General features: G+C 38.8%; 1 protein-coding gene across 1 annotated transcript in view; it reads right to left on the reverse strand.

Moving 5' to 3' along the window:
- TTF2 (transcription termination factor 2) overlaps nucleotides 1-9,795 on the reverse strand; it is a 36,175-nt gene extending 26,380 nt beyond the window's left edge. Inside the window, exons 1-3 of the mRNA XM_054564733.1 lie at nucleotides 9,737-9,795; nucleotides 9,556-9,658; nucleotides 7,725-7,811 (exon numbers count right to left, since the gene is read on the reverse strand). Of these exons, the coding sequence (XP_054420708.1) occupies nucleotides 7,725-7,811; nucleotides 9,556-9,658; nucleotides 9,737-9,764 (218 nt within the window). The 5' untranslated portion in view covers nucleotides 9,765-9,795. The remainder of the gene's footprint in view (nucleotides 1-7,724; nucleotides 7,812-9,555; nucleotides 9,659-9,736) is intronic.
- Nucleotides 9,796-9,996: the final 201 nt, after the last annotated feature.

Raw genomic sequence — 9,996 nt, forward strand, 5'->3', positions numbered from 1 at the left:
GAAGCTCATGTGCTGCATTAGTCTATCCTGTCTACTTTTGTATATATTTGCAATCTTCCGCTAAAAAGACTAAATAGTCTTACATCAGTACAAGTTGGTCCTTGCACATGCAAACATAGCTTACACTCCAGCTATGCAGAAATGGCTACCCTACCCCATTCTCAAATTAAGCCATGCACTTTCCAGCCTACCAGACTTCATGTGTGCATCTCCCTCCGCCCAAAGGATTCCTCTTCTTCCGGTTTGCCCACCACTTTCCCTATCACTGGCTACTAAAGTCCTTCGGGTCCCTCAATGTCCCATTCAAGTCATTCCTCCTTAGCAGGGTTTTCTCACATTCTCTTCCTTCTACATCCATTGCACTGCTTTTGCATTTTTGTTGTATTTGGTTGTATTACATTTGTACCTTCTCCCTGACTATATTTTTCACAACTGGAAGGCAATAACCATATGTGATCTCTTTATTTCTAACGATGCCTTGCCGTATAGTTAAGTATTGCTGGAAAAAAAAAGAATCAATGGGTTTTTTTCGTTAACCAAAATAACTCCTCAAAGATTTTTTATCAGTTAAATAAAAGCTTTAAACATACATATTTTATTTAATTGTTTAAATAGGTAAAGTATTCTATCAAAAACTATACAGTGGCAGTGAAAAACACCCCCTCACCATACCCTATATATATTTTATATATGAAAGGGGACCCAAAAAACCCAGAATTTATTTATAAAAAATTCTGTATCTATTCTTACATGTTTAAATTTCAGTCACCTTCCAAGTGCTCTCCACTATGATGCAATACACCCATCAAGACTTTTTTCCACTGCTCAAAACAGTTTCTGAATGTATCAATTTTGATGCCTTTTAGTGTTTCTGCCGTTTTTGTTTTTTTTTCTTTGTTTCAACTCTTCCACATCAGCAAAAGGTTTCCCTTTGAGGACTTTTTTCACCCAGGGAAACAGAAAAAAGTTGTTCCAGAGCGAGACTGGGTGAATGGAGGTGGGGGGCAGGAGGCGGGGGAATAGGGTTCATGCAGTTTTTTGTCAAAAACACATTGAAAGAGTCTTTAAAAACCTTCACCAAAGCCCAACACAGCCTCACACACCACCACCAGCTGGGACACTGATACAGATGGGTTTCCAGAACACTCACCTAGCAGGGGAAGCCTGTATTGCAAGGGGTCTACCCTCCAGAAGATAATTCAGGTTTTTTAGGGTCCCCCTCATATATATTTTTTATAGTTGCACAGCTTTATACACAGCTACTACGTGGATGTTCCATTATTTATTTAATCAGACCCCTCTTGATGGACACTTTGGTTGTTCCCAATCCTTTACTATTAAAAGCAATGTCACAACAAATTACCTTATGTACAAATCATCTCACGTGTTTTAATACACCAGTAGAGGGACTTATTTTTCATATTGTGTGTTAGTGCCTTCTCTGTTTTTCTTGATCATTTAGCTTCTAGGGTTTAATTCTCTTTCTGCTGTTTTGTAACTCATTAAATTCAATTTTTACCTACATAAATTCCTTCTTTCTTTTTAATTTCTGTGTTCTTTTTCTAACTTATCAAATGAGTCCTGTGATACTCAACATGAATCCTAACAGTCTGAATTCTAATTGAAAACGAATGCTGAGCAGATTCTTGATCCCTTGAGGCCATTACTTTCCCTGGACACATAAAGTAAAGATGGGAAGCCCAAAACAGAAAAATGTTCCATAAAAGTCAAGCTAGAAAGAAAATAGGTCCAGCCCCTCTCGTACAAACTCACAGTTTTTCCATTCTAGTCCACAACTTAAAAAAAAAATGCAGGTATTTCTTTCTCACTACAACAGGATATTACATTGAACATGTATAATAAAATTTCCGAAATGCTTTGAATGCATAAAGATTCAAAGTACTGGCTACTATTAGGGAGTACTATTACTTATCAAAATAAATTAAGAACAAATTGCTGCTGTTGTTGAAAGTGTGTTTAGTACATGAAATCTTTACTAAAAACTTATTTTAAAGCCCAAGCCATGTAGATTTTCAAGAGAAAGGAAAGATTTGGAGAAAGAAGGAAGAAAACACTGCATACTGAGCATCTACTATGTGCTAGGCACAGTGCTAAAAATACTTTATCATACATTGTTATTAAAGTCAATCTGGAGTGGTTTGTTTTTATTTAGGTTAAAAAGTTTGCTATGTTTATTAAATTGTAAATTAACAAAGAAAGCAGTAGAACTACATTCTCACAAAGAAAGCAAATACTGATTCCACTATGAAGAAAAATGTAATTTCTGCAGTATATTCATTATTTTCCAGGACACAGGTTATAAACAATGATGAAGAAACCAGCCAGAGGAAGCCAGACCTCTTCAGTTCTGTCTTCTTCATCAGAAGGCAAATCCTTCCATCTTCCTTCTTACTAGGGGCTGGCTGTCCAACCCAGCATCACAATCTAGGCTGGGATTCTTCCAGGTTTCACAACCACATTCTGTTGGTTCAAATACGAGCCTTATCATAAAATTAGCTCCCAGAACAAAGACACCTTATCTAAACCCCTGTGGCAGTTTACTTTTCTGTAAAATGGTAAAAAAAACACACAAAACGACATTTGGTCACTGTGAAGATCAAATGCATCCACACACGTGTATTAAGAACGTAATAAATAACAGCGATCATTAGTCCACTCCTGTAGCCACACGGGCTTATTCCTATAACCACACCTCTGTTTATGGCCTGGAACACTTCCTTGTCCTTTTCTCTATCCAAATTTTAAAGATGATGCAAGGCCAAGCTCAAGCCTGAATTCCTCCACTTTCTCAGTAACTTTCATTAGCCAGAACCCCTTACTGCAGGCCTTATAGTCACAGAAGCATCCGGCATTTGAACACACCCAATTCAGCCCTCTGCTACGTGCAGAGGACTGGCCTGCTCAACGCCCCCCACGCCTCACCCTCATGCAGCTCTGTCACAGGGCGCTCAGGAATTTGGGTTTGCTGCTTTCACACTAAAATCCAAGATGGAAAAACATTGGAAATGTAAAAAACATAACTGTAAATATTCTAGGAAAAAAACAGATGACTATCTCTATAATTCTAAAGTGAAGCCTTCTCTCAGCAACAGACATAAAACCCTGCAGCTGAGATAAATAATTCAGCACTTTGGGCTACGTAAGTTTCACACTTTCATCTGATAAAAATACTATAAGCAAATTCTAAGACAAAAAGCAAACTGCGGAAAGTAACTGCGACACATACTACAAAGGGCTAATATCTTTTTCATAGAAGAATGACTTCTATTGTACAGCACAGCAAATGATTCTCTATAGCACCTACTCAGTACCAGCTTTATTGATGGGGGCTGTTCAAGGGCTGGCGGAGCCCGAGGTCCCTCCGGCTCAAGCCCTACTGCTTCTTTCATGGGCCTAGATCATCATAATTGGGCTGGATAACGTGCACACCCCAACACCAACTATACAAGGAATCCTGTATGAGACATACAAAGATTCAAGTGTCATCAGAAATATTTTGAGCATCCCATGACAACCAGTGACTGAAAGAACTAAAACTCATTTTACTATTATTAGGTAAAACAGTACTTGCACCCATTTTGACCCCATATCCTTGAGAATAAAAAGTAGGCTGGGGCTGGGGAGAGAAAAAGAAAGAAAAGAACAGGAACTTAGGAGCTCAATGACAATGTCCCACATTTGTTTTTGTTTTTTTTTTGTTTTTGTTTTTTTTTATTTTAAAGTCTTTTAATTACATTTAAACACACATATATGCATATGCTTATATAGTACAGATATTTTTTAAAGGGCTTTTATAATTACCATTTTTGTGGTCTTCATCTTTTGCCACAGATCTAGTTGTCTATTTAGCATAATCTCCATTAAACATTTTAGCATTTTTTTTCATTTATTTTTTTTCAAATACATTTGTCTCTGCCTACCCCCCACCTTTTCTTCCCTCTGCTTCTACTGAGTGACTATCATAGCTTCCTTCGTGGCCCACACAGAGGGCTGTGGCGAAAGGGCCAGTCAAATGCTGGTGAGTGGTGCCACCTGGTGTTTAAGATGGAGAACTGCACAGAAATGCAACTATACTCCAACGCAGGGAGAACGGGCGTCTTAGCCTCACCTCGGTTCCCACCTGCATTACTCTGCTGCACCAGCCTCCTGGTCAGGTTAAGCTTTAATCATAAGGGAATTAACTAATTCAAGGATATGTAAGTACTTGAAAACAAAAGCCAGTCTGGGGGAAGGAAAGGTTATATTCCCTGAGGTCATTCTCCAGAGTAAGGGAGTTCTAGCTAAATGTCTTACAGCCTGCAGAGGAAGTCATCATCCACAGGCTCATCTATTTCTGCTTAAATTTCCAGTTTATACCGCCTATCTGGATACATGAATTTGTTGTTGTTTTTGGTTTTTAATTTGTTGTGCGTTATAGAACTGTATTTTATTTGTCCTAAAACAACCTTTTTAAAGTTCTAGTAAGTACCTCCTAGTAATAGTGTTCTAGAGTTAGGTTAAAAGGATTATATTTAGCATACTTTGTTTCTATTTTAAAATAATGATCACCTCTCAGCTCCACCTACCTCGTACAGAAAATAGTGATGCTAAGTTCTCAAAATCCTAAGTGTAGCCTGGACCTTTCTTCAGAGCTGCGCACTCCCTCTTCTGGCTGGTGTCACATGTACAGAAGAAATGATCAGCGCAAAGGTCTGTGTGTGAGCAACGTCTCAGTCCTCTACTGATGTTGCCCTTCCCTCCTATCTTGCTTAAGGGCATACTCATCACCCACAAACCCCAACTCAGCAACCACTTACTGCGCACTGACAATATGCCAAGCGCACTGCCACCGCCTCGATCCAAGCCCATCTTGCACTGAGTTTGAATCCCAGGAATGCCACTTCCTAACTGTGGGAGCTCAAGTTCCTGTCCTAACCTCTCCAAATGCTTCCTTTTCAGTCTGTAAAACCGAAACGATGAAACCTGTCACAGCAGAATCTAAGACAATGAGAGAGAGTGAGCATGCTATGCAATAGGTAGGCATTCACAGTGGCTCTTCAGGAGTCCCCTTGCCTCCACTGTCTTTACTTTCTAATTTATGCTCCCTTGTTCTTTTAATGCAAACTGAATAAAAAATTCTCCAGTGGTTTCCTACCACCTAGGACAGTGTTTCTGCAGGATAGAGGGCCCCCAGTCATATGCCAGTGGCTTCAGGTGTAAGGCGGACACCCAGAGTCCATGTACTAGAAGTTTACTAGCCCTACTCGATCAGCAGAAAACAACAGAAAAGTGAAATTTTTTAAAATTCCATTTACAACAGCATCAAAATACATAAACACTGAGGACTGAAATGAACAAAAAAGGGTACGGAACTCCATAATGAAAACTATTCAACAATGCTAAAAGAAAATTTTAAAGTGCTAAATAAATATACCCTGTTCATGAACTAGAATATCAATATTAATGTCAGTTCTTCCAAAAATGATCTTTGTAGATTCAGTGTAATCTCCTCAGGGCTTTCTGAGGCGATTTAAGAAGTTGATTCTATATTGTATATGGAAATGCAAAGGACCTAGAAGAGTCAATCTTGAAAAATAAAGTTAGAAGACACACACTATGTTACCTGATTGTGTAATGACAGGCATAGAAATCAATGGAACAGATTAGCAAGCCCAGAAACAGACCCACACACGGTGATCAACTAATTTTTTTTTACAAGCCTTTCCATAGAGAGAAATGTCTTCAAAAAACAGCACAGAAACAACTGAGTAACATTTAATATTATGTGAAAAAAATAAACTTCTACTCTTATCCCATAAGATATCCAAAATTAATTTGAGGTCAGCCATAGATAGACTAAACAAACAAACAAACAAACAAAAAACTATAAAACTTCTATAAGAGACCACTGGAGAAATCTGTGATCTTGGATAGGCAAAGACTTCTCAGAGAGAAGAAAAAAAGCAGAAACCATTAAAATATAATAAACTTGACTTTATAAAAATTTTAAAACTTAATTCTTTTCAAAAGATAGTTAAGAAAATGGAAACCACAAACAGGAGAAAATAATACGTATATCTGCCAAAGGACTTACATAGAGAACACATAAGAAACTCCTTCACTCAATAGCAACAACGACAAAAAATCCACAGTTTTTAAAATAGGCAAAAATCCCCAAAAGTCATACTGTGTGATTCTACTTATGTAACATTTTTGAAATGGAGAGCAGATTCTCGGTTGCCAGGAGTAGGAGGGAGCAGGAGGGAGGTGGGTATAGCTATACAAGGGGAACAGGAAGGTTCCTGTGGTAATCGAACTGTTCAATATTTTGACAGTGGTGGTGAATACATGAAACGTGATACAATTGTATATAACTAAATGTACATACATTTTGGTGTAAGTAAAACTAGCTTTACAAGTAAGATCAGTGAATTGTATCAATGTCAGTATTCTAGTTGTGATATTCTGCTAATTTTGCAAAATGTTACCATTAGGTAAAGTCTACAGGGGATCTCTCTGTATTATTTCTTATAACTGCATGTGAATCTACAATTATCTCAATAAAAAGTTCAATTAAAAAAAAGAGGCAAAAGATTTAAACAGCTACTTTACCAAAGAAGATACACAGATGGCAAATGAGCACATGAAACAAACTATGGAATTCAAAAATAGAATTCAACTCAGCAACAACGAATGGATTACTGATATACACAGCCAGATGGAGAATTTCACAGATACTGTTACATAAAAGAAGTCAGACAAAAAAAGAATACATACAGTATGAATCAAAACAGTGGCTGTCAATGGTGGGTAACGGTATTAACCAGAAAGGAGTCCAACGGCACTTAATGGGGTAATAGAAATACTGTACATTTTGACTGGGGTCTTGGTCATATGTAAGGGTATATACACATCTCTCAAAACTCAACCAGCCGAACACTTAAGATCTCTGCATCTTATTATGTGCATGGCTTAATTTAGAAAAATATAGTATTCAGGTATGTAAAAATTGTGAACATGGTGCTTGAATGCCTCGATTTTGGGGGTGTGAGGGAGCGGTCAATCTAGAATATATACATTCCAAACTGTACAGAATTTCATATAAAGACCATCATACCTGGCCCCTGCCTTCCTGGCCAGCCTTCTGAAGTCTCTAGTCCAACATAAGCTAAACTATTACTGAACTGAATGCTTGTAATTCCCTGTTCCTTCATGCCTCAGAACACTAACACAGGGTATTAATCAGTTAAATATGATCCCTTCCTAGTGAATTCCTACTTATCTTTCAATACTCATGAGAAATATCATGTCACCAATATAGACTTCCTTGCCCTTTCTCTGAATTCCCACACAAAAAAAGCAACTAATACTTATTGAGCTCTTAACATATGCTAGACATTTTTACACATTACCTCATTCGACTATCAGAATGAGGAAGCTGACAAGTTACTGCAAGTTAATGACCCTTCGTGGGCTGGTGTTACTGGCGACTTGAAAGCTGAAGAGGAACAAAGGTGGAGCAGTTTAATCCTCAAATTTTGCTCAGTAGTGCGAAAGTGCGACTCAGAAGATATTCAATAAATATAAAAATACTGTTTGTTTGTTTTTAAGTAAATGATTAATAAAGAATTGTCCTTCCTAGGAATACATATCTGGCTCTAACTTTTCCAGGCAAAAAAAAAAAAAAAAAGCCAATACACTTGGATGATCCTTTGGACACTTACCTATAGTCTTTTGTATCCTTCGGTGGAAGCAAGCCCTGAAGCTCTACCACAAAGCCCTCATGCAATAAACAATGAGAAACAGGAATGCTAGAGGAAAAAAACCATGACATTTTGTTTCAGGAGGCAAAAAAAGTCAACACCTTAAAATGAAATCCAAACTATGGATTTTAAACTTAAGAGTCCATGTATGACCTTCACTGAGTTTGCAAACCCCATACATTCTTAGGTGTCTGTGCACTCCCCTGGGGAAAAGCTTTCATGTTTTCCCATTCCCCCAAATGAGTGACAGTAAATCCCTTTTTCCTGATGACTCACAAGTTTAAAACTGTACTGTGGTATGGGCCATTGTGAGTCCTGGAATGCCTGGAGTATGTAAGGCTGGCTGCTAATTTCTATCAGCGTCTTTCTTCCACTTCCCTCCTCCCTTTAGTAGCCTGTTTGCTGTCAGTGTTGTTCATGTGCCTCCTCTAGCAATATACACTAATTTGTTCATACCTGGCATAAATTTAACTTCTCTCTTCCAGCTTATTATGAGAGGATTTATTTGAGAGTGCATAGGTTTAAGTGATGTATTGTCACACTTTATTCTCCTATGACCTGTGGTACTTTATTTATTTTGCTTACATTCTAGTTATTAGACATATCCCAAAGAGAGCAAGTGTATTAAATTAGTGTTGAAGTCAAGTATTATTGTATTAGTTTGTGCTCTAGAACATTTGTATAAACGGCACTCCATATAAGGGTATGTTCCTTTTAATGTAAAACGGTCTTTTGCTACAATTAATGTTTAATTCCAACTAATATGAACATGCTTTCATGTTTCATGAAAGCTGAGCTAGCTACAGAACCTAAGAAGCTCAGTACAGAAATTAGAAATAAATAATAAACTCTAACACACTATGTTGTTAATAGCTTATTTTTGGTTGGTCCCTTCTATTTTAAGATTTGATAGTTTTACTCAAAATCATTTTGTATTTCAAGTGGATCCCAGTAATTTTTCAAATAAAAGAAACTTGTTGAGGGCTAAGAAAATATTTTTTCGGAAGAGTTAATATATATGTTTAAAAAAGTTATTTTCTAGTTAAGATCCATTACTGTGTACTTTACATGATCTGGAGAAAAGTTATTTTTCTCTACCAAGTTCAGTAGAGAGCAGGAAACAATGTTTAGTGATGTGATAGTTTTCAAGTTCATTAAAGACTGTGCTCACACTGAGAAAACATCAACCCTTTGATAACAGTATTAACTTTTCTCACTTTAAAGAAGATGTTCAATATTTCTAGGTCTCAGCTTTCAATTTTGTAAAATTAGATACCTGATTTCCTTTGAGTTAATCCCTAATTTGTTTCTTTGGATTTTCATTCTCACCACTTAAATCCTATTTTTAGATGGGGACATCGGAGTGTTTTAACAAACATTAAAAAAACAGTTGGGCCTAAAACTGGTGCAAGGCAAGTACCAACTATTTTCTACTACGCCCGCACGTAGGTCCTCCCTTAAATGGGGTGGGAGGGACGGAAGCGGGGAAATGTCCGAGCAGAAGTTGCCTAGGCCTGACAGTAAATAGAAACCCAGAGCTGGAAAGGACCAGAGGAATCCAGATGTAGCCTATCTTCCATTACACGGCTCTGGGCGGCCACAGAGAGCAGAAACAGAGCGTCTCCCGAAGGCGCGACGCAGTCCTAGGATTACCAAGTACTTGAAGGGCCCTGGCTCCCCAGACCAAAGGCCGCACGGCTCCTCGTCCCAGCGATGCCGGGCGCGGAGAGCCGGCGGCTTCTCCCAGGAAGCCCCGCGAAGTCGCAGGAATAGTGCCCAGCTCGAGACCTACTCAGTGGCCTGCACGAAGTTGCATGCGTCCGCCCGGCACACGTAGAAGCTCTTTCCTTTATTCGGGCCATCGTGGACGCCGGTCTTCAGAAAGCAGATGGTCCCTGAGAAGAAAAGGTCGATCACAATTAGACCGCGACAGGTGGACAGACCCCAACAGACCCTAGGACCCTGCCCCTCACCGTGCTCTGGACACGTAACTAATTCCATCACGTTCTTTCTCGCCTCTTTCTCGACTTCCTGTGCCAACACCTGTTTCCGCCTTGCAGGACCAATCAACATTCTTAACCCCACCCTCTAGCTATTATCAGCCAATCAAACGGGAGACTGGCTCACCTCCAACCAATCATAGCCATACTCAGGCTTGGCGCGCGCCGAAATTAAATAAGAAGCTAAGAGGCGTGGGATATCCGGGACTTGGGTTGGAGGGCGTGGCTGAAGT

The sequence above is a fragment of the Pteronotus mesoamericanus genome, unplaced genomic scaffold (assembly GCF_021234165.1).
Source record: "Pteronotus mesoamericanus isolate MK-2021 breed Mesoamerican mustached bat unplaced genomic scaffold, CSHL_Meso_final scaffold_99, whole genome shotgun sequence".
NCBI lineage: Eukaryota > Metazoa > Chordata > Mammalia > Chiroptera > Mormoopidae > Pteronotus > Pteronotus mesoamericanus.